At 49.9% G+C, this 25265-nt stretch overlaps 1 protein-coding gene across 9 annotated transcripts in view; it reads left to right on the forward strand.

The window, feature by feature from the left end:
• TTLL11 (tubulin tyrosine ligase like 11) overlaps positions 1 to 25265 on the forward strand; it is a 264739-nt gene that overhangs the window by 224955 nt on the left and 14519 nt on the right. The window contains exon 9 of one of the 9 annotated variants that reach the window (XR_004350519.1): positions 19275 to 20170. The exons of 7 other annotated variants lie outside the window; for them this stretch is intronic. Coding sequence is in view for 1 of the 2 variants with exons in the window: in XM_032636277.1 (XP_032492168.1) it covers positions 19275 to 19660 (386 nt within the window). In the remaining variant the exon portion in view is untranslated. Of the gene's footprint in view, positions 1 to 19274; positions 25200 to 25265 lie in introns of those variants that run through there. One more of the 9 variants, XM_032636277.1, reaches the window with a different exon arrangement.

Raw genomic sequence — 25265 nt, forward strand, 5'->3', positions numbered from 1 at the left:
TGCTGTGCAAAGGAAACTTTTTAATTTGATGTTCATTTCTGCTTTTGGTGTCAGATTAAAAAGCTATAGCCAAGACCTATATCAAGGAGCTTACTGCCTACTCCTTTCTTCTAGGAGTTTAATGGTTTCAGGTCTTAGTTTCGAGTCTTTAGCTCATTTTGAGCTAATTTTTGTGTATTAGATGGTGGTCCAGTTTCATTCTTTTGCATGTGGCTGTCCAATTTTCCCAACACCATTTCTTGAAGAAACTGTCCTTTCCCCATTGTATATTCTCTACTCTTTTGTTGTAAATTAATTGACCATATATGCATGGGTTTATTTCTGGACTCCCTCTTCTGTTCCATTGATCTATGTGTCTGTTTTTATCCCAACACCATAGAGTTTTCACTACTATAGCTTTGTAATATAGTTTGAAATCAGGAAGTGTGATGCCCACAGCTTTGTTCTTCTTTCTCAAGATTGCTTTGGCTATTTAGAGTCTTTTTTGGTTCCATACAAATTTTAGGATTGTTTGTTCTATTTCTGTGGAAAATGTCCTCGGAATTTTGATACGGATTGCATTGAATCTGTATATTGCTTTGAATAGTATGGACATTTTAACAATATTAATTATTCCAATCCATGAGTACAGAATATTTTTGCATTCATTTGTCTTCAATTTCTTTCGTTGATACCTCACAGTTTTCAATATACAGATCTTTCAACTCCTTGGTTAAATTTATTCCTGAGTATTTTATTCTTTTTGATGCAATTGTAAATGGGATTGTTTTCTTAATTTCTCTTTCTGATAGTTTGTTATTAGTGTATAGAATGCAACAGATTGTTGTGTATTGATTTTGTATCCTGTAACTTAACTGAATTCGTTTATTAGTTCTAGCAGTTTTTTGATGGAGTCTTTAGGGTTTTCCATATATAATATCATATCATCTGCAAATAGTGACAATCTTACTTTTTCCTTTCCAATTTTGATTCCTTTTATTTCTTTTTCTTGCCTAATTGCTCTGGATAGGACTTCCAATACTATGTTGAATTAAATTGGTAAGAGTAGACATCTTTGTCTTGCTCCTGGCCTTAGAGAAAAAGCTTTCAGCTTCTCACCATTGAGTATGATGTTAGCTGAGGGCTTGTCATATATGACCTTTATTCTGTTGAGGTATCTTCTCTCTATACCTGATTTGTTGAGAGTTTCTTTTATCATAAATGGATGTTGCACTTTGTCAAATGCTTTTTCTGCATCTATTGAGATAATCATATGATTTTTATCCTTCATTTTATTAATGTGGTATACAACATTGACTGATTTGCAGATGGTAAGCCATCCTTTGTATTCCTGGAATAAATCTCACTTGATCATAGTGTATGATCCTTTTAATGTATTGTTGAATTCAGTTTGCTAATATTTTGTTGAGGATTTTTGCATCTATGTTCATCAGGGGTATTGGCCTGTACCTTTTTTTTCTTGTGGCATCCTTGTCTGATTTTGGTATCAGGATAATGCTGGCCTCATAAAATGAGTTTGGAAGAGTTCCCTCATCTCCTGTTTTTTTGGAAGAGTTTGAGAAGGTGTCAGCTCTCCCTAAATGTTTGATAGAATTTGCCTGTGAAGCCATCTGGTCCTGGACTTTTGTTTGTTGGAAGGTTTTTGATCACTGATTCAATCTCCCTACTAGTAATTGGTCTGTTCAGATTATCTATTTCATCTTGACTAAGTCTTGGTAGGTTGTCTGTTTCTATGAATTTATCCATTTCTTCTAGGTTGTCCAAAGACACTGTTCCTGGACATTCAGGTTTTTTTCGGTTTTTTATTTTATTTTATTTATTTATTTATTTATTTTTGGCTGCATGGGGTCTTCGTTGCTGTGCGCGGGCTTTCTCTAGTTGTGGTGGGTGGGGGCTACTCTTCATTGCAGTGCGTGGGCTTCTCATTGTGGTGGCTTCTCTTGCTGCAGAGCACAGGCTCTAGGCATGCGGGTTTCAGTAGTTGTGGCACACGGGCTCTAGTTGTGGCTCGTGGGCTTTAGAGCACAGGCTCAGTAGTTGTGGAGCACGGGCTTTGTTGCTCTGTGGCATGTGGGATCTTCCCAGACCAGGGCTTGAACCCGTGTGCCCTGCATTGGCAGGCAGATTCTTAACCCCTGCGCCACAAGAGAAGTCCCTCAGGTTTGTTTTTCGTTTTTTTTTTCATTCGTTTTTCTCTTCTCATTTCAGTTTGGTGCTGAAAGCTCGACCTCTGTGCACTGGTGCTGAACCAAATCTTGGAGACAGAGTTTAGGATGAAGTAGAAAAGAATAGCTTTATTGTTTTGCCAGGCAAAGGGAGATACAGTGGGCTTTTGCCCTGAAAAACTGTGTGTCCCAACCCCCGGGGAATTTGGTGAGGAGTTTTATAGCAATAGTTCAAGGGCAGCATTGCTGATAAGGATCTGTGTGTGTGTGTGTGTGTGTGTGTGCAGGGCCTGTATTCCTTTAATCTGGCCTCAGGTGATTTCCTGATGAGCTTCTGTGATTCCTTTAATCTGGCCTCAGGTGGTCTCCTGATCCTCTCTGAAGAAAGCTTCATCAAGTAGTTAGCCTCTTCCATTTGGTGGGGGTTTTAGTTCTGCAGAAGAGGTTAAATATATTTTTATGTGTATCCCTTGAGGCAGAATGACGACCCTGCCCCAAGGCTACACTGTTGTTTCCTGGCTGCTCCTCCCCTGTCTCTGCATCCCCTCCCTTCCCTGATTAACAACTGTTTGAATCTACCCTTTGGGACTCAGGGAAGGGCATGGAGTCTATTCCCTACAAACAAGAAACCGGGGACAGAAATGCTTCCATGCCCAGGGGCCCCACAGGGTCCTGCTCAGTTTCAAGTTTGTAACATTTCTATTGACATATCTTCAGGCTCACTGATTCTTTCCTTAGCTATGTCCAGTCTATTTCTGAGCCCATTGAGAGCTTTCTTCATTTCAGTGATGGTGTTTTTAATTTCTAGCATTTCCTTTTGATTCTTTCTTAGAGTATCCATCTCTCTCCTTACATTGCCCATCTGTTCTTGAATGTTGCCTACTTTTCCCATCAGAGCCCTTAATATATTAATCATCATTATTTTTAATTCTCTGTCAGATAATTCCAACATCTGTTTCCTATCTGAGTCTGATTTTGATGCTTACTTTTTCTCTTCAAACCATGGTTTTTTCTCATCTTTTAGCAGCTGTTGTAATTTTGGGTTGAAAGCTGGACATGATATATCAGGTACTAAGAACTGAGGCAATCAGGCTTTAAGCGTGAGGTTTTATGTTAACCGGCTGGGAGCTGGGCTGTATTTAATGTTTGCCGCACCGCAACTGTAGGTACCAGAGGCTTCAGTTTCCTTGGTTTTATTTTCAACCCCCAATTGTCTTTGGGTTTCCTTAAACAATCCTTCTTAAATGGTTTTGCACCTCTCGGTTGTATCCGCTGTTGTAATATTGGAGCCCTGTTGATGTGGTGGTAATTTGCTGGGGAGAGAAAGCATTTGATAATCTTATGGTTAAATTTCAGTTTCTCAGTGGGCTTGAGTACTTGGACTGTGATGTTCAGAAGTATTTCTTAGCCTTTTTTTTTTCTTTCCTTACGTGAGAAAGAAGGAAGAGAGAGCCTGGAGTTGTCTTTCCAGGAAAAGAGAGGCTGGAGTTGTCTAATTGCCCTTCCCTCAGGTCAGATAAGCCTCTGGTAAAGCAGTTCCCCTTGAGGGCAGGCCTTTGTTATGGAGAACACTCTGGGCATATTTCAAAATGATTACCTTCGCCTCATCCCTGCCTGAAGCAAGAGGGATTTTTCTCCTATAGTCACCTTAAGAACCTGGTTGGGTTCTGGAGGTAAAGTGTGGGGGACTGAGCCCCCAGGAATTTCTAACTCTCAATCTAGTCCATAGTCAGCCTCCAGCAATTCTTGAATCACCAATTAAGTGTTCCTACCAGTTACTGGCTCTAGCAACTTCTGCTCCCAGTAAGCTGATCTCAGCTGTGATTCTCCATATTCACTTGTCTGTCCAGTTTTTAGGGTGGCAGTTTGCCCTGTGACCTTATTTCTCTGACGGACGGAAGAAAAAACATCGATTTCCAGTTTGCTCATCTTTTTTTCTTATTGTGAGGATGGGAGTGATGACTTCCAAGCTCTTTATGTGTCAGAGCTGAAACTGGAAGTCCTCTTTACGCATTTGCACTTTTCACACCAACCTGGTTACAGAGAAGAGAGATGAAGCTCAGAGAAGTTAAGTAATGTGCCCAGGGTCACCCAGCTGATGGGTGGTAGAGCCAAAATTCTGTCTTCAGACTCCAATGGTCTTTGAGAAACTGTACCAATGACAAGCATTCCAGAAGTATTTACCGTACAGGCCCTTTCAGAGATTTTCCATGGAATTCCTGGGGAGATCTGGGCTTAATCATTTAACCTGAGAGTGAAGTGACAACCTCATGAGCCACTTAATCAGTTCTCTGTCTCTAAGCAAGAAAAGTAACCCAAGACGAAACCTTATCCAGCCCAGAGTCTATCATCTCTCACTTGGGGCCAACTTCAGTATTCACTGGTAGCATCCTTTAAGGTGTGCTCATCTTACTGGTGTGGAATCATAGCCTTTAAAACTAGAGAGGCCTTAGAGATCATCTATTCAACCCCCTTGCTTTATAGATGAGGAACACTGAGACCCTGAACTTGCTGCTGTCCATTGGTTTCCTACCTCCTCACTTTGCTCCCTTTCTTAGGTCTTTCTAGGAGTAATTTAGATACATTTCTTTTTGAAATAGTCAGTGCACAGTCACATGATAAAAACCTGCACTCTGCTCCATCCTTTGCCCCATGGGAGAGGGGAGAAGGCAGATACCATGCCCTCGGGGTGCTCTGCATCTCACTGCCACACTTAGGAGACTTCTAGTGGTCAGGCATCCTTGACCGCCATCAGTCTTCCCTGAGGTCTGGATAGACCAGTGGTTCTCAACTGGAGGTGATCCCCCCCCCCCCGCCCCACTTTCCCCTGGGGACATTTGGGCATGCTTGGAGACGTTTTTTGTTGTCACAACTGGGGAAGGAAAGAGGGATGTTGCTATTGGCATCTAGTGGGTAGAGGTCAGGGATGCTTTAAACATCCTGTAATGCATAGGACAGTCCCCACTCCGCCAACATAGAATTTTCTGGCCCCAAATCTGAAAAGCGTCAAGGTTGAGAAACCCTGAGGTGGAGTGTGCCAGCTCAGAATCTCCACAATAGCTCTCTGTGTGCTTGAAATGGCCAATTTTCCCTGCAGCTTTCCTAAAAGACAGCTCCTGGGGCGGTGGAAGCACTTACCTGAGCCCCACCACGGTCATATGATGTAGCTGCCAATCAACTCAGGGTGAGGGATAGCAGCCTCCTGGGAAAGGTGCGCTCCCAAAGTGTTCGGTGAGACCTTACATGACTGAGGTGCTTTCTTCTTGGTAGCAGGTGGTTGTCTCCGCCCACACTTCCCCGCTGATCACGTCTGGAGGAGGAGCAAGCCTTATATAAGCTCAGCCTCAGGCAACCTTCTGTCATTTTGGCACTCCAGGGCCTGGGGAACCCCCTCCCTCCTGAAGTCTCAAGGGAACGTGGTTCTGTTCTGAACGGGCCTGGCAGGGGTGCTTGCCACCTGCAGGATAAAATCTGAGCTCTTTAGCCTGTGAGATGGGCCCGGCCAACCTCCTCTCCATCCTCTGCAACCCCGGCCCCCCATGCCAGACCCGCTCTCCTCCCACACACCCTGTGCAGCAGCTACTCCGCATGGACCAGACCAACGTGCTTCCTTCCGTGCTTCTGTTCGTGCTGACCTCCCTGCCTGCGACCCCCTTCCCTGACTGCCTGGGCAATGCCCACATGCAAGACCCTCCTTCATGAAGCTTCCAAGCCCCTCGCCCTGCCAGTCACACTCTCTTCTGTGTTGTTGGTTCTAGGCACACACCCCCAGCAGGTCTTACCTTACTGGATTATAAGTGTTTGTGTGTGTCTGTGTCCCCTTCCCACCTGCCCCTGGGGATGCTGATGCCTGTGCCTGATTCATATCTGGGGCCCAGGGCCTAGCACAGTGAAACCTTGGTGAACGAATGAGTGAGTGAATGAATGAATGAGGGCTTGGATGGAATGTCACCGCTTCTTCTTCTCAGAGTGGCCACCTCCAAGACCCCTAATGATCCCCTGTTGACCGCCTGGTTACCTAAAACACAGGGCACACGACCTCAGCTCTACCTCTTCTTCTGCCATGGATGCTGTATGATCTTGAACAAGTCACTTGCCATCTACACTAGGTACACCCAGGGTAACCAGCTGCAACACTGCAGCGTGCCCTAGGCATGGTCTCAAGAAGAGGAGGTGATAGAATCCTAACCAAGTTCAGGACTCTCCCTAATTCTCCATTTGCGGTGGCCCCAACTGGCCCCAACGGCACCGTTCCCAAGCTTGAGTACAGTGACAGAAATATTTGCGTGCGCTAATAAAATTACCTTCTCTAAAGAAGGCAATTTGCATGTTAATGTTTGGGTTTATTCTGTGCAGCTCCAGTGCCCTCAGGGCTGCAATTTCTCTCTGACAAAGTGACAAAAATAAACTCCCACATAAAAGAGCATTTCTCTTCTCTCTCATTTGTGCTCTAAAGTGACATTCTTAATATAAGTCAAGTTGAAACCCACTTCTCTGTCTTTTTTTTGACACTCATCTGCCTCCCATCACCTCTCCAAGTGACAGGCCGTCTTCTCAGAGCTCCTCAGAGGGGCCTCTTCTTGAGGACAGGCACCCCCCCACCCCCAAGGCTCCTGACTCTGGACTTCTAGAAGGTACAGCCAGTTAACTGGAGGGCAAGGATAGGGAGCAGGGAAGAGGGCTGCATTTGGTGGGGGAGTTAGGGCAGCCTAACTTCCCCCAAATTGCCTATTTTCTGGAAACAAAGAACAACTACAATGGGATGAAGATTCTGAGCCTCTGCCCTCCAGGGCAGCAGACTGTTTATCTGCCAGGGATGGCCTCTCTGATTACCTAAAGATAATGAAGAAAGAAGCTCTTGGGAATTGCCTGGTGGTCCAGTGGATAGGACTCAGCCTTTTCACTGCTGTGGCCCGGGTTCAATCCCCGGTGGGGGAACTAAGATCCCACAAGGTGCAAGGTGCGGCCAAAAAAAGGAAAGAAAGAGAGAGAGAGAGAGAGAGAGAGAGAGAGAGAGAGAGAGAGAGAAAGGAAGGAAGGGAGGGAGGGATGGATGGAGGGAGGGAGGGAGGGAGGGAGAGAGAGAGAAAGAAAGGAAGGGAGGGAGGGAGGGAGGGAAGGAGGGAGGGAGGGAGAGAAAGAAAGGAAGGAAGGGAGGGAGGGAGGGAGAGAGAAAGGAAGGAAGGAGGGAGGAAGGAAGGAAGAAGGAAAGAAAAAGAAACTCAGATTTATGGGGTTTCTTCCACGTGCCAGGCCGGGCCCCTTACATCTAAATTCTCTCACTGAACCCATCTAAGAGCCACACAGGGTAGGTAGAAAATGAGGCTCCCGGAAGTGAAGTGAATGAGCCAAGGTCACCTAGCACCATGTAAGAGGCAGGCCGCGGATTTGACCTTAGACACGTGTGATGTAAAGCCTGGGTTTCTTCCGCCGTAAGTGGATGCTAAAAGCATGCTCTTAACATCAATGACCCAAGCAGTGGGAAGGGAGGAGAAGACTGACATTTACCAAACACCTACTGTGTATCATGAGCTACGCCTATAGATTTCTTTTCTTTTTTTAATTAAAAATTTTAAATTAAACAGTGTTTACAGTTTTAAAGATTACTTTTCATTTACAGTTATTTCAAAACTGGGTATGTTCCCCATGTTGTACAATCCACCCTCGAGCCTATCTTACACCCAATGGTTTGTACCTCTACTCTCCCATCCCTGTATTGCCTCCCTGCCCTGCCGCACTGGTGACCACTAGTTTGTTCTCTGTATCTGTGAGTCTGCTCCTTTTTTGTTGTACTGTATTCACTCATTTGATGTATTTTTTAGATTCCCCACATAAGTGATATCATGCAGTATTTGTCTTTCTCGGTCTGACTTATTTCACTTAGCATAATGCCCTCCAAGTCCATCCATGTTGCTGCAAAAGGCAAAATTTCACTTTTTCATGGCTGAGTAATATTCCATTGTAAATATATACACCACCTCTTCTTTATCCATTCATCCGTGGCTTCCGTATCTTTATGCCTATAGATTTCATTCAGTTAGTCAACGAATGGCCTGTGAGCACCTACCACCTGCCAGGCCCGGGTGGTGACAGCAGGTGCAGTGACCAGTAGGATAGACCTCCCCCCAGGCCCCATGCCGCGGACAGCACGGTAGCAGACAGGCAGACATTAAGCTCAGAAATACAGAAATAAACGCGTAATTAAATGTGATGAGTTCTAGGAAATAAGATGACTAAGTTTTTTGTTTGTTTTTTTAATTAATTAATTTTTTGGGGGGGCTGTGTTGGGTCTTCATTTCTGTGCGAGGGCTTTCTCTAGTTGCGGCGAGCGGGGGCCGCTCTTCATCGCGGTGCGCGTGCCTCTCACTGTCGCGGCCTCTCTTGTTGCGGATCACAGGCTCCAGACGCGCAGGCTCAGTAGTTGTGGCTCAGGGGCCTAGTTGCTCCGCGTCATGTGGGATCTTCCCAGACCAGGGCTTGAACCCGTGTCCCCTGCATTGGCAGGCAGATTCTCAATCACTGCGCCACCAGGGAAGCCCCAAGATGACTACGTTTTAAGGTTAGCAGAGAAGACCTAATATATATTAGGAGGTGGGTCAGGGAGGTCTGTCAGGAAAAGTAACACTGGAGCCGAGATCTAAGTGGCAACCAGGGAGAGGCTGAGGGAAAGGGTGTTCCAGCAGAGCGGGGGATTCGCCGGCTCGAGGGGCAGCCCAGCCGCAGAGGCAGGCAGGGGCTGGATCTTACCTGGATCTTACTGCGTGCTCACAGCACGTTAAGGATGTAGATTTGTTCTGAAGAGCTTAAAGCAGGGGAGTACGCAGCTTGACTCGTGTTTCTAAAAGGTCATTCTGGATGCGGCGTTGGAAGTGGGGAGACCAGTGGGAGGCTGCATGGGGGTCCAGGGGAGCTATGGCCTTGCAGGCTCGGGGGTTGGGGGGATGGTAGGGGTGGGTGCAGGGTGTAAAGTTCTTGGGGTGTTGTGGGGAGGCAGGGACTGTGGGAGAGGAGTTTCAACAGTGGCTCTCAGACTTCTGGCAGGAGCAACTAGGAGGGTGGAGACGTCGTTTATTTAAATGGTTAGGACATCAGGGAAGTAGAATCGGGAAAGGAAGACCCGGAGATCCATTTCTAACAGGCTCTTTGAGATGCTAATGAGACACCCCAGTGGCAAAAAAGCAGTGGGGCCTGGAAAGAACGATTCGATGGCATCGATTCACAGAGGATATTTAAAGCCTAGGGAGTGAATGACAAGGAGAGGGGGAAGCTGAGCCCAGGTGGAGAGCCCTGCAGGACTGCAAGACCCAGGAGAGCAGAGCAGAGCCAGCAGAGGACAGGAGAGCCTGAGCCGGGAGTTCCTAGAGAGACCGAGAAAAGCTGGGGAGAGAGTATTCAAGGAGGGAGCTTCCACATGGACAAATGCAGAGAGCCAGCTAGGAAGAGGGGAAGGGGAGGCGGCCAGCCATTTGATGAGAGCAGCTTGGTGGTGAGGTAGGGAACAGCCCCCTGAGATGCCAGGGGGGAGGCCGTGGAGACAGTGCCTGGGCCACCATCCCTTTGGGAAGTTTGGCTAGCAAGAAGCAGAGATAGAAAGGTGACTCATGCACGCGATGTCGAGGCAGCCTTTTAATGCAAGACCGGGTGCATTTGCTGGCCAGGGAGCGCGATTCAGGAGAAGGCGAGACCCTGATGATCTTGGGGGCACTGGACACTGATGCCAGCCCACCTCCTGCTCTTCCCTTAGGCTCTGCCACAGTCCTGCCTCTCCCAGGCAATCATCTGCTTCTTCCTTTGCCTTCTAACCCTACCTCCTCCCGGTTCCACCCCCTCTGTCCCCTCCCCACTCCTCCCTCCCTTCCATCAGATGAGGGATGAGGGCTTGCTGGACTCTGTATCCACCTGCTGGGTGGTCAGCAAAAGTCTGTGGAAGCGAATTGCTCTGGTTGCCGCCTTGCAAATCCTCTCAGAGCAAGGCCATCGTGGGGAAGAAGAGTTAGGTTTGCTCTCTGGAAAAGTAGGGTCAGTGGGGAAGTTTTGCATATTTCAGCTCAGAGGCAGAGAGCACGCAGTGAGAATGGGCCTCCTGGGGAGATGATGAGACCCCCGTCACTGGAAGTGGCCACGTGAGGGGCTAGATGACCGCCATCAGCAATGTCAGGGCAGGCACACTCAGCTCAGCATCTCATGGGGAAACTACCGGAAGCCAGAGACAGTGCCAGAGACCATGCTGTTTCTGCTGACCTGTGGCTCCTTCCCTACCTCTCCGAGTGAACCTGGGGCCGAGAGGGCAGATTCACAGAGCTGGGCTCGCATCCCCACCGCCACCTCCAGTCTGTGGGGCTCCGGGTGAATGTCTTTACCTCCCTGCACCCCAGAAGCCTGTAGTGTCCAACTAATAAACAGCCCAAGACAAAAGCAAAGCTTCGCTACGTCCCTAAACACAGCTGAAAAACCAAAGGGTGAAATGGGGGTCAGAAATGCACCTGTTTTGAGGATGAGGTGAGAGGCGCCTTAGAAAGAGCTCACCGCGGTGCCTGATACATACAACGTGTGTGCTGCAGGCCAACTACTCATTACTTCTTCTTACTGAGTGGTGTTATGATCCTGTAAGGGCCTGGATTGTGTGACCTCTGAAGTCCTTTCCAAGCGAGAGATTGTGACCACTTGCTGAGGGTTGAGTGTTGAACCTCAGAAGGTCCGTTGGAGCCATTAATCCCACAAGAAATGTCCGGAATAGCACCAAGGAGGTGCAGGAAGTGGTCACCAGCCCTGTAGCCTGTCTCCCCAGGCGGTGACTCAGGGGCTTGCATCCTTGTCATGGTGGAATCAGGGGTGACACTGGCTGGGACTGGAGCGGGACCTACCAGCCACTCTGCACCGGCCAGTGGCATGACCTGTGATTAATGAAACGATGGAATAGCCGCTTTCATCTTTGGTTATGTTTGTTATTTGGGTGCCGTGGGCATCTGGGGGCAATGATTTTTCTCTAAGGCCTATTTATGGCTCATTCCTGACACTTAGTCATTTTCCCATCTAGCCAAGGACAAAGGTGACGGTGCCTCGTTGCTGTAATGTTTAGATACAATGCCTGTGCATGTGCGACTTGTGTTCCCCAGCCATGGGGAGCGGCAGGAGAAAGGCCATCCCTTCCGTCCCTTAAAGGGTGGGCCTTGAAAGGCTTCCATCTGGTTTGGGGAGAGGTGGTGTCGAGCAGCAGTGGGGGGCCCAGCGCCACCACTCCCAACGGTGCAACCCTGGGCATGGGAAGTGTGACCTTGGACAAGTGGCCAGTCACTCCTATCGTCTGCACAGTGTGACATCAGCAGGACCAGCCTCTCTGGGTTGCGCGTTTGGGGAAAATTCACAGTGTGAGTCCTGGCGGGCAGAGCATCCTCAATAAATGTAGTTTGTGGCTCTAATTAGTATCGTTTTTAAAACATTCAGAAGCCACCATCCCTCCTAATGCTTCTGGAATCCTGAGAAACGGTCCAGTCCTCTGCCCATTTTACAGAAGGGGAAAGTGAGGCCCGGAGAGGGGGAGTGACTGGCTCAAAGCCACGCTGTGCGGAGGGCACAGACCACGTGAGAATCCAGGTCCTCTAACCCCCCTTTGCAGGATTTTTCCCCCTGTGATCCCAGTCAATCGGTTCATTGATTTCCACAAACGCTTTTTGAAAGCTTGCTCTGTGATGGCTGGAGATGGGGGCGAAGACTCCCCAGCCTCACAACAGCCTAGTGTGGAGACACGCTGTCAGCTATTGCAATAAAAGAAGAAAATGAAACCAGAGTTATGATAGCACTCCAGGCAGCGGGAAGTGAGAGGGCAGACATCAAAGTGGGGGGATGACTGGTATTTTTTAAGCACTGTATCGGGCTTTTCCTGGGTGGTGCCTTGTAAAAGCCACTCTTTACAGATGAATAAACCAAGCCCTCCAGAGGCGAAACGGCTCCCGAAAGACTAGACAGCTAGTACGCGGCAGAGCTGGAACTGAGACCAGCCCATCAGTCACTACTCCACGGGGCCAAAAGCCATCTCACAGGAACTGCCCAGGTTTCAGCTCCCGCAGTGGAGCCCTCTGAGACCCCAGCCCCAGGCCTGGAGGGACCGTGGTAATGCCTTCGGGGACCGTGCGGCCGCAGGTCAGCAACAGGCTGTAAGGCATCCCCAGAACGGAGAGAAGACAGATGCTTGTGATTAAGCACCTCAGAGTCGGTGCAGCCGCCACATAGCGCTTGTGGGGAACATTCCACTTCACAGATAGGAACCACTAAACTAATTCAGGTCAAGGTCACTCAACTTGATTTCCTATCAACGATTCCAGACAGGAATCTTGTATACTTCTGTGCTTAAAATCTCCCTATGAGAAAGAAACATCTATTCCAGCTGAGTAATGAGAAAGAGATTTAAAGGTTAGGCCGAGAGAAGGAATCGGCGAGTAGCTGTCCTAGCCCAGCACACCAATTTTTGAAATAGAATTACTAGCAAGGAAGCGCAGGTATTTTTGAGAGGAAAAAAAAAAAAATCTCATATTCAGTCTGGGGTAATATCCCTGGCTGTCGACAATGATTTGGATTTAATTATATCATATGTGCAAACGTGCTCTATAAACTATAAAATAATACATAAATGTCAGATGTTAAGAAAGAACGGGGTGTTGGAAAGAGAACTGTGGGTTTGAGAGTCAGGTAGGGTTTAAATGCTGCCTCGTCCACTTAGGGGGACCTTGACAAGCCACTCCGCCTTTCTGGGTCTCAACTGTAAGTGGGGAATCCTTGTAATAACGTCCTCTTCTGAACGTTACTCCGAGAACCAGACGAGATAACAGATATTCTTTGGAAATTGGCAAGTGCTCTGCACACGGAAGGTGTTATTCTCGTTTCCATCCATAAGCCCCAGAGTAGATGGTGGGATTACCAGAGAGCAGCCACCAGCACTGTCATTAAGTCCTGCGTGCAAGGTCCCCTCCCTGGGCATGGAGGGGAGCGGGCTTGTGGCCAGGAGCCCGTGGGCCCGCCCTCACCAGGCTGATTGACAGAATGAGGCCACGGTCTGTCAGGGGCTGCATTCCCAATATCCAGGTGGCAGCCTCCGTGAGAGCCACGTGGATGGCTACACTGGAATGTTTCGAAGGCTGCTTTCTCAAGTGAGATCCATCAACTCAAATGAAGTTTCAGAAAACACTCAGCAGCTTATCTTAAGGCACAGGGGGCAGGTGGGGAAAGCCTGTTTGCAAAGCCTGGCAGAGGGGACTGCACCTTCTTGCTGACATCCAGTAGAGATGGGAGGGGGGGCCTCCCTCATTCACTGCAAGGCAGCATCGTTTCTTCCTTCTAAGTGACTGGAAGTAACACCCTGACTTGGCCATCTCTTTGAAGGCTCTTGAAGCAGCAGCAGAGTAGGGAAGTTATGGGAATGGTCCTAGGGTCAGCCACCTTACCAGCTATATGACTTTGACAAGTCTCTTGAATATGAAACGGGATTGATGGTAACACTTGGTTCATGAGATTTCTGAGAGATTCATTCAGTTAAATAACAAAGGCATCCCTTAGCCCAGGGCTTGCACGTAATGAGGGCTCAATGAATATGAAGTGCTACAGTTTCCTTTCATCCCTTTTACTGTAATGGGTCACTGAAGCAATGTTACCAAAGAGACGCTTCCAAATCTGCATCAGAGCTGTGAGGGGTGTTCTGGTAGGGCTGGTGGAGGAGCAGGGAAGAGGGATAGGGTCTCTTACACCTTTCCTAAGTAGCTCAAGTAATCTCAGAGGCTTGGTAAATGGTAGGTGAGCATCCCAAGTCCTGGGTGCACTGCAGCAGAACGAAGCTACGGACCAGGGTGCTATGGACTAAACCCCAATACATATGTTGGAACCCTAACCCTCAGTTTGACTGTATTTGGAGATGGGGCCTCTGAGGAAGTGATTAAGGTTAAATGAGGCCGTAAGGGTGGGGCCCTGATCCAATAGGACTGGCTGGATCCAGAGAGCTGGCTCTCTCTCTCTGCCATATGAAGGCACAGCAAGAAGGCAGCTGTCTGCAAGCCAGGAAGAGAGAGCCCTCACCAGAACTGAACCACTCTGGCACCCTGATCTTGGACTTCCCGCCTCCAGAGCTGTGAGAGCTGTCGTTTGAGCCACCCCGGCTGTGGTGTTTTGTTATGGTACTTGGCAGCCCAAGCAGATGAAGATGGGGGAGAGAGGTGGACAGTGGGATTGCAGAGGAGAAAGCTTGTTCTGTGCGTCCCCAAAGGTTCTTTTTTTTTTTTTGCGGTACGCGGGCCTCTCACTGTTGTGGCCTCTCCCGTCGCGGAGCACAGGCTCCAGACGCGCAGGCTCAGCGGCCATGGCTCACGGGCCTAGCCGCTCCGCGGCATGTAGGATCTTCCCGGACCGGGGCATGAACCCGTGTCCCCTGCATCGGCAGGCGGACTCTCAACCACTGCGCCACCAGGGAAGCCCCCCCAAAGGTTCTTGATTGCCCAGTGCTATGTTTCTCAAAGGCCATGCTCTTAACTTCTTTACTGCACCGTCTCCTCAAGAGCCCTTCGAGAGATGGCCAAGAGGGAGTGTTCATTCCCAAGCTTCCTGATCACCCTCGTGGGTCGAATCCCCAGAGCTGCAGTTACAAGCGCAGTAGCTAGGGCCTCATCACCAACAGACAATCCCCAGGGGACGGGAACAGGAACCTGCATTTCTGGCAAGGTCCCCAGGCAATTTTATGCGTAAAATGTTTGAAAACCACGGGCCTTGAGAGGAAGGCCAGTCCCTCAGCCTGCTGTTAGAGTCCCTTTTTCATGAGGGCTCCTGACTCACCCTCACACCCACATCCACCCCATCGGCAGCCCACAGAGCCACAGGCATGACCCCCAGACTCTATTCAGAACCTCATCATCCCTCACCACCTCCACCACTGCCGTCTGATCCGAGCCACTGTCAGCCCTCGCCTGGACCAGCACAGTTAGCCCCCTAATGGGTCTCCCCGCTTTCTTTCTCATGTGCCCCTGCCACCGTCAATGCGGCAGCCACCCTGACCGTGTCACTTCGAAACTTCCCAGTGGCCACCTGTCTTCCTCAGCAGGAGATTCAAAGTCCCACCTTGGTCTGCAGGGCCCTTGTGGCCTGGCCCGCTAGAACCTTTCAGGTCTAGACTCCATCAGTACAGACAGAGAAGGGCAGGGCCTCGCAGAGGTCAACGGAGCTCTGCCCCCCTCAGTGGTTAAGTGATGACGCTGGAAGAAACCAGGGATGTGCGGTTCCTCAGAAACCAAGAGAGGACGTAATGCAAAGTTGGAACAAGTTCATGCTTTTCCAGCTCCATCATTAGTCTTTTAAAAATAACTGATTGAGTCTGCTTTCAATCAGAGCGTCTTAAAAGGCATTTTTATCCCAAAGTCAAGCTTCTCGCAGTTCGGGGGCAGGCCCTTTTGCAAGCAGGCCCCTTTTTGCAGGTGGTCTTTGGCAGTGGAGAAAGAACAGACTGAACTCAGCAGTGGGAGGAGGCGGGGCTGGGACGGGTTCTCCAAGTGGGGTCCTGACCAGCAGCCTCGTTACCACCTGGGGACGTGTTCGAAGTGCAGGTTTTCAGGCCGCACCTCAGACCTTCAGAACTAGGAACTCTGGGGGTGAGGCCACAGTCTGTATTCCAGAAAGCCCTCCAGGGGACTCTCAACAGAATCAGCGGTGCCTGAGGCCTGGGTTCAAACCCCAGCCCTGCCACTCACCAGTGTGTGACCTGAGGGCAAGTTATTTCATCTCTCTGGGCCTCAGCTTTCTCATCTGCACAATGGGAGTTGTAGTGAGGCTCAGAGCACCAGGCGCAGCGTACGTGACCCACGCACAAGTCAGTAATGTCCATTCCCCTTCATCCCCACACATATATATATATATATATATATACATATATATATACACACATATATATAACATACATATATATAATATACAAATATATAACATACATATATAATATACATATATATACGTATATATGTAACATATATAATATACATATATACGTATATATATAACGTACATATATATAATATACATATATATACGTATATATAACATATATAATATACATATATATGTAACATATATTATATACGTGTATATATGTAACATACATATATAATATACATATATACGTATATATATAACATACATATATAATATACATATATACGTATATATATAACACATATATAATATACATATATACGTATATATATAACATACATATATAATATACATATATACGTATATATATAACATACATATATAATATACATATATACGTATATATATAACGTACATATATATAATATACATATATACGTATATATAACATACATATATATAATATACATATATACGTATATATATAACATACATTTATATAATATACATATATGTAACTTTTATCAAAGTAGAACACATATGCGGAAAGTTTGCATTGTATTTTTTCAAAGTCATGACTTCAAATTCAAACAGTAGCAAAGGGTTCATAATTAAAAGCAGCTGCCCTGCATCACCTCTTCCTACTCTCTAGAATTTCCCATTGCATATTTTTTAATTGCACACGTTTACTATAGAAAATCAGAAAATGTAGACAAGCAAAAAGAAAAAACACGTTAAATCCCATTTCTCATTTTAGAATGTCTTCTTCCAGGTGATTTAGCCATGTTTTTTCCTCCAGAAAAGGTCTTCATTGTATTTTTTCGGTGCGTTATAGCTCTAATCACAGCCTGCCTCCAATGAAGGGAAGGAAACGAGTGTTTGTTGAGAAAGGGTGCTCAATTCTCACTGTTCAGAGTGTAGACCAGCAGCCTGGGTACCACTGGGAAGCTTGTCAGAAATGCAGGGTCTCGGGCCCCACCCCAAAATCTGCATTTTGACAAGATCGTGGTGACATTAAAGCTGGGGAAGGGGGTGTAGACCACAGAGCTACTGACGCTTGCAGTCACGAACTGTTCTTCACAGTCCTGGATAAGAGACTCGAGCCAGAATGTAAATGCATGTGGCTTCCTTTACAAAGAGAAAGACTTGCTACAGAGTACTGCCAGCTGAACTAAGCAATGTGATTGATGAGGAGGGTGATTTACATTCTAGCCCGGAGCTCCTTAGCTTGTCAGGGACCAGGGACACGCAGTTCCTGGACTCGGCACCCGTCGGTCGGAGTAGCGGTGCTCTTGAGATCACGCGGTTGGGAAGCTGGGGGCTGGGACTGCACTGGGTTTCTTGGGCTTTAGATCCTGGCCTCTTCACCCTGTGTGTACCAGATCCTCCCACCGACTGTAACACACACACACACACACACACACACACACACACATGGACGCACAGCCTAGGAGAGCCCTGGCCCAGAGTCGGTGATTAGGAAACGTCTGTCTCCTGATTGTAGACTGAGGCCTCCATTCCCCTGTGTCTCTGTCCACACCAGGCCTCTGTTTACATTAAAAGGGTTACTGTCCTCTTTATCAACACCTGTCAAGACCAAGCAGGGGACGTGCAGAACGTCTGGAGTCAAGAGAAGCCAAGCAAAAAAGCTTTGATGGACTTAGAAGAAGATTAAGAAAAAACAACTTTGCTCAGCTCAAGTTTCTGACGCAAAAAGATCTCTCAGATCCCAAGGTCCATATCCAGTATTTCCAAACTCCAGGCCAGGCTTCTGCCTGCAGTGACAGAGCAGGCAGCTAGCACGTCTGAGCCGGGAAACAAGGCCACTGGGAAGGTGTGGATTAGTGGAATGGGGACTGGCCTCATCCAGAATACTGTGTGGCATTTGGTATGCCTTAGAGCCACCTTCCCCAAGAAGGCCATGGAATCCCATGAATGTGGATCACAGGGTTCATTTTAACTACGACATTGGGAAGACTCAGAACCTTTCATGTAGCACAACATAGTTAAAAGAATTGGGAGTTAGAGTTTGAATTTCCAGGCCACAATTCTCTGGCTCTGTGACCTTAGGGAAGTTACTCGACATCTCTGATTGTTAGTTTCCTCATCTGTAAAATGAGGCATCATAATAATGACCTCGAAAAGGCATGTCTGTGAAGCACCTAGCACCGACTCATCCATTCATTAATTCACTCGTGTAGTCTGTCCCTCTATACTGAGCGCCTGCTGGGGACCTGGCACCAGGGGGACTGAGGTGAGCTGGAGCCCGCAGTCCAGACGGAAGATAGCGATTGCTAAAGAACCACACAAATAAGCCCTGAACTGGCCACCAAAGGTGCGACAAAGAAAAGTGCCAGAAGCCTGTACCAGGAGCTGGATGTAATCTGGGGCTCAGGGGAAGTTTAGCTGAGTAAGTGATTTTCAGCTGAGATCCCAAGGATGAGTAGGAGTTTATGAGGCAAAGTAGGAGAAGAACATTCCCGGGGCATAATGGGGACTCTTATTAATACCTTCCGGAATACAGTTTTGGGTAGAGAAGGGGTCAGGTATATTTTACTTTTTGAGGTAAAATTTACATGTAGCAAAATGCACCAATCTTAAGGTAATACAATTTGTGGATTTTGACAAATGCACATACCCATGTAACTGACACCCCTGTGAGGATATAGAACATGGCTATCAGACTGGGCTCATCTTCATACCCCTTTCCCTTATTATTAAAGTAGTGCGATGGGTTTTAATGGGAACATCTGATGGTGGTGCAGAGGGATAAGGCTTTGGGCTAGGTTTAAATCCCAGCCCCACCGCTGTGTACCCACTGGGCTTTGCCCAGGTCTCTCCACTTCTCTGAGACTCAATTTCCCCATCTGTAAAACAGGGTTCATCGAACCTTCTTCACAGGGTTGCTTAAGGGTTGAATCCGCAAGTGGCTGCAAACACCCAGCTAGACTTTCGCATGGCGGGCACTCTGAGTCGGCCCCGTTTCGTTTCCAGAATGAGACAGCGGTGGGGAGAGAGCCTGGTGGTTGGAGTGGGGTCTTCCCAGGGCAGTGTGCCAAGCCACCTCTGCGCGCGCACACACACGCTCACACACACCACACACACACCAACCCCAGTCACCTCTGCACGCGCACGCACACGCGCGCGCACACACACACACACACACACACACACACACACACACCACTAACCCCAGTCTCTCACCCACAGGGATGTGCCTGCAGGCCTTCGTGGAGGCTTTCTTTTACCTGGCCCAGAGGAAGTTCAAGATGCTGCCCCTCCACGAGCAGGTAGCCTCGCTGATTGACCTGTGTGAATACCACCTGTCCCTGCTGGACGAGAAGCGCCTGGTGTGTGGCCGGAGCGCCACATCGGGGGGCCGGCCCCCTCACAGTGGCACCCTGCAGGAGGCCACCCCCGCAGCCCAGCTGGCTGAGGGCCATCCCCCCGCCCTGCACAAACAGTGCCCTCAAGCTCTCCCATTCCAGACACGCTCTGTCCTGAGGGCCACTCTGTCCTCCCAGAAGAAGATTGAGCCCTTCCGAGCCCAAGAGACCCCCAGGCTTCCTGCCGGGGGAGAGATGGCAGGTTGCTGAGAATTCCCACCTGAGATTCCCCCAATCGTCTCCATGTTCTGCACTTCCAGAGGCTGCCTGATTCTCAACCGCCCTCCTCCCAGCACCTCTTGGTGGCCCATCTGCTTGCGAGCCATCAGCGGACATATGATCTCCAAAACGTGACAGATGGCCTCTTCTATTCTGGGCTCATGGGAAGCCACCGCCGGGGATAAAACTGCTGTGTTTGGGGAAGGGGGCACCAACAACCCCAAGACGGAGAGCTGCGGAGAAGAAAGAACTTGAGGCAGCCGAGACTGGGGTCTGCTGAGGCCCCGAAGAGAATATGGTTAGAGCCCAGGGACATCATGTGGACTTCCTACCACCCGTTCTGTGAAAATGAAGTGGAAATACCCAGCAGGCCTGCGGGACTCACCCACCGCAATCATGGGCTAGTGGGTGTGGTTAACAGACCGACCTCGTTGATTTCATGAGCGTGCCTGTTGCTGCCGTGTCCCATGTGTTATTCATCAAGATATGATTAACTGAGAGGTAACTGAGGAAGGCTGCTGAAGTCTCAGAGCTGGCGGGAGCCTCTGAGATCATTTTGTTTGACCTTGACTCCAAAGCAGGCGTCCCCCCGGTCACGTGGCCTCTGATTGAAGCTCTCCATGGGTGGGGTGATCATCAAGTGTGCCCAGAGTGTGCAGGGTGCCCTGGAGGGGAGGAGAGGGCTTCAGAGGGAAGGAAAGTAAGACCTGCGTAAGGACCAGAGCGAGCGGGAGCTTGATGTCAGAAGCCGGGCAAAGGGGAGCCGTGCCCTCCCATCCACGAGACCCTTTCCCTGTCTGCATCCGTGTCCCCAGGCAGCCCCCGCTCAGAGGGGAAGCCTCAGAGGCAGCTAAAGGTAGCATTTTGGAAAATGGCTCCAGGCAAGTCAGGGTCCAGGGCCTGCTGACCACAGGCAGACAAGAGACTGCCCTCGTACAGCCAAGCTATCCAGAGTGTTGTTGGATTTCGGGTTAATGTGGCCCTTTCCAGAGGGTCCTCGTTATAGGACCCTGGGGGCCCTGGATTTAGCTGACCATCAGGCTCTGAGGAGGATGAAGGGTCTTTGAAGGCATTGATTAGCACGGTGCCTGGCACACAGTAGGGCTCAGAAAATGCCCACAAATGTAGGGCCAGGGAGAAAGTCATTGGTGGCAGAGGTGTGTCCTAGACCAGCACAGACATCTTCCTTCTCCTGCTTTTCTTTTATTTATTTATTTTTGTGTGTGTGGTACGCGAGCCTCTCACTGTTGTGGCCTCTCCCGTTGCGGAGCACAGGCTCAGCGGCTATGGCTCACGGGCCCAGCCGCTCCGCGGCATGTGGGATCTTCCCGGACCGGGGCACGAACCCGCGTCCCCTGCATCGGCAGGCGGACTCTCAACCAGTGCGCCACCAGGGAAGCCCTATACCATTTCTTGAAGTTGATTTCCAGAAAGCGTTCACTTGCCAAAATGGGGTGCAATCATCCAAACCAACCAAGCACACTGAATTTCTTAGAAAAAAAAAAAATGTATCGACAGGCTGAATTCCGGCCACATTGTTTGAGGTGATATGTGAACATCAGCTCCCAGGATGAGGACCGTTCTCTCCCCACCCCTTGTGTGTCATCTGGAGGGAGGTTGCTGGGTGGCCCCCCAGGGTCACTGTCTAGAAGGAGTCCCTCCAGGGCAGACAGGGCCTGAGGAGCCCCACGGCCCTCGGTGAGCACTGGGGAAGCGAGGCTGCCGTTTTATAGGAGGCCAGTCAGTGACAGAGCGGGCCCTGTTGGCTCAATTTCTTTGAACAGGAAGAATCAAGAGGCTGCTCCATTATTAGAGTGAGTGAGAGACTTCCCCCACCGCCTCGTGCCTAATAGGAAGTCCCACTGTGTTTATCCCCTTTGGTAATTGCTGCTCGTTTTGTAGGGTGTAATTGAAGTGATTGCAAAAGCAGGTGTTTCCTTCCTCCTGGGAGAGAGGTGCTCCGTGGGGATCTGGGTCCCTGAGCTCTGCCCATGGGGTCAGCCCAGCCCTGAGAAGGGCCCTCGGGCTCCATCCTGGCCTCGTCTCCCCCACCCTCTCCTGCCCCTCCTGCCCCTCCTTTTGGTGTTCCCACACAGTCCAGCCACACCGCCGCTGTCACTGTTCACTGGCTGAGCCGCCGCAGGGCCGGCACCCAGAGTGGCTTCAATGAACGGATGAGATCAGGCTCGGTCTGTCCCAGCTTGGGCTGCGTGCAGCCCTGGGCCACCGCCCGCCTCCATCCTTTCCCGCCGTGCCTGCCGTGCCCCTTCTGGTGTACCTGGAAAGGATCCTTCCCCCTTCAGTGCTGGCCTTACCTGCTCCCCTCCTTCCTGCCTCCCAGGGGATGTGCTTGGCTTCTCTGCTGTTACGGTCAGGAGCTCTGTCCCCACAGCCTGGTCAGAAAGGGGCTTGTAAAGGCGATTTGGATTCGGTGAGTCTGTTGGCACTGCTGGTCCCAACAGGCCCCTCCCCGTGTGCGGAGGCAGGGCCCCCTGGAGACAGGCGCCTCTGTCCCCAAACTCCTGGGTCCCTCCTGTCTGTCCTCCATCCACTCTCCCAGCTCAGACCCCATCATCTCTTGGCTACACTGCATCAGTCTTCTGCCTCTTAAACCCCTCAACCATCTTCTGTCCCTTTCAGCCCAGGGAGGACTCTGAGAAGCACAGAGGTGACTGCACAATCCCCCAGTCCAGTCAACCCTCTCTCTTCCCAGTTAAAGCCCAAGCCCCCTGACCCGGCATTCAGGTCCCCTCGTGATCCAGTCTCCTCCTGCCTTTCCACCCGAAATCCACGCTTAGCCCCCAGCCCTCAGGAGCAGCCTCTGTGCTCCCAACAGGCCCTTTGTGTCCGTTGCTACCACTCGGGAGAGAATGTGCCGGTTCCCACCCCCTTGGGAGGGGCCACGGGGCCCGGATCTGCTCGGTGCTGTCCCACCTTTGCTGTCCCCTCTGCTGGACCCTCCCTCTGTCCAGTGAAAACTCACTTATCCTTCAAGGCCCAGCTCAAGTGTCCCCACTGCCATCCCCCCAACAGTGAGCCTCCCCCTCCTCCTACTTGTGAGAACCTGGAAAGTCCTTTGTTATCACACTCGTGCTGTGGTGTCGTGGCGTTCGTTCCCACCAAGCAGTGAGTTCTCTCACGGTCAGGCAGGTGCTGGATTCACGCTGGCCCCTCGGGCACCCACCGAGCCAGGGCCCTGCAGGTGCTGGGACTGTTCAGGGGGCCCGGGCGAGAAGCCTGAGCTGCAACACTGCTTCTCCCCAGCCCCCTGGGATGCCCTGGAGGTTTAGTTTGTGAACGTGTCCGTGTCCCGGGACCCCAGCAGACAGTGGCTCCTCTGACCCTGGGCAGTCTCTCCGTGTTCCTTCATGCCCGGGCTCTGCTCTGGGCTGCGTCCCCCATGGGCAACCCCGTCTGGGAGAATAAGGGCCACCGGGCTGGATCATGCCCGCCACGGCTCCTCCATCGGGCGTCCAGCCTGTCTCTCCAGCCCCGCAGCATCTGTGGGGGGTTGGTTAGTTCAGAGCAGTAATCCTGATGTGAATGTAGTCCGTCAGGGTGAGTAGGACCAGGTTGGGGATGGGCCTAGACATTGGAATGGTGTTCCATCCCTTTCTAGAATCAACTCCCCTTCCCACGCGAGTGTACCATCTGTTTGATGCTTCACAGTTTGCAAAGTACTTTTATCTCCATCCTCCCAATGACCCCACAAAGGATGAGGATTCTCATCACCCTCTTTTCATAGCTGGGGGCACTGATGCCCAGGAGGTCAGGTGACTTCCCCAAGGCCTCCCAGCTGGTGGAAGGCAGAGCCCAGCCCCCAATGCCTTGCTCTTTTCTCGGCCCGATAACTGCTCTTGTAACGGCACCTCAATGCTCGTACAGCCCAGCAAGGAGAGGGTTTTGGCCCCATTTCACAGACGCAGAAACCCACATCTGAGAGAGGCTGGGTGCTGGCTCAGGTGGTCCTGGGGTTCTGGGGCTTAGCTTGGGGCAGTCCCACCTGCTCTTTTGCACTGAGCTCTATGGGCTCCGGGTTCCTGAGCTGTGCCGGGGGTGACAGCTCCTCTCTCACTTTGTCTCTGGGAACAGAAGACAAGAGATGGAAAGCATAATACACGTGAAAGCATTTTGTAAACCCAAATGCTGCCGGGATGCCGAGTTATCTTCAGACTGGCTTCTGGTTTCCTGCAAAGTGTAAAGGGATGAAGGGAAAGGGTTCCTCCTGGAATGTTCTAATCCATCAGGACAAATGAAGTCAGAACAGTCAGCTCCCCTCCCTCTCCTCCCCACTTCATCCTCACGTAGTTGAAGACATTCACAGGGTGAAAAATGCTTCCCGCTGCTCCTCTGACACCTGGAATTTTCCTTGTGATTGGCAGAATATTACTCCAAAATAGCTTAATTTTTTTTTCATTTCTGGATGAATGCCCTAAACTCTTCGGTCCCAGCCTTGAGAACTGGCTTAACTGGCTGGCATCTGAGCCCCTTCCCTCAAAACTCAGAAATGATGAGATCTCGCTCAGTGGCTGAGAGCTGTCCTTCTCTCCAAGCGAGGCAAACTCACCCTGACTGGTATTTTTGCCAATGTCCTACTGAGTTTGACAGATATGGGAGAAATTTTCCCATACGGTATATGAATTTCTCCCTCATGAAATACGTTCGAATTTTTTTTTTTTTTTTCTGTTCCAGGGGCAAAGAAGCTTTGCAGAACAGGCAACATATTCAATTACCTCCATCTCTAGTAACCAGAAGTCCTGATTTTTCTATAACTAGGAAAACCACACAGCATACTGCTTATATACACACACACACACACACACACACACACACACACACACACACACACACACACACTGAGCACCATTGAGCTTTGGCATAAAATGGCAAGATTGCTTCTGAGCCTTATTTAGAGAGCAGAGGAAAGAGGGTCTTTGCAGCCCTGGGGTATCGTAACATGCTCACCAGGAGGCTCACAAATAGAACATTTCCTCCGACACGAAGGCATTTGCTAAGGCGGTAGCTTGGGGCCACAGGGACATTGCCCACCCCTCACCATGTCCCTCCAGCCCCCCCCCCCCCCAGGCTGCAGAAGCAAGGCCAGGAGCTGGGGGACGAAAAGAGGCAGCAGGAGCATCTCCCTTCAGAACTTCTTGCATCAGAATGGGGAAAATGAGAATCCCAGCAGAGGCCCTGAGCGCTGTGGGAAGAGCGATGTCTTTGTCCGGGCCTGTCGCTGTCCAGCTATGTGACCATGGCCATGGACCGGTGATTCCACCCCCTTCCCTCTTCCTCTCCTGCACAGCGGAGATGGGTCGTAACCAATGTAAAGAGCCTGGCACCAGGAAGCGTCTTAATAAATGTCCTTTGAGGAAAGGACCGGTCTCGATATGCTTGAACTAGACAGATGCCACAGATCACTCCTGCCCACGTGGATGGCCCTGACAGGCCAGGCTCCTCCAGGTCTGGTGGGCGGCCCCACGTGCTTGTCCCTCCTCCCTGCTGCTGCTGGACTACAGCTTCTGCCTCTTAAAAGCCTTTATAAATTCTTTATTAAATTTTCATGGGGGCTTCCCTGGTGGCGCAGTGGTTGAGA

The sequence above is a fragment of the Phocoena sinus genome, chromosome 6 (assembly GCF_008692025.1).
Source record: "Phocoena sinus isolate mPhoSin1 chromosome 6, mPhoSin1.pri, whole genome shotgun sequence".
Taxonomy (NCBI): domain Eukaryota; kingdom Metazoa; phylum Chordata; class Mammalia; order Artiodactyla; family Phocoenidae; genus Phocoena; species Phocoena sinus.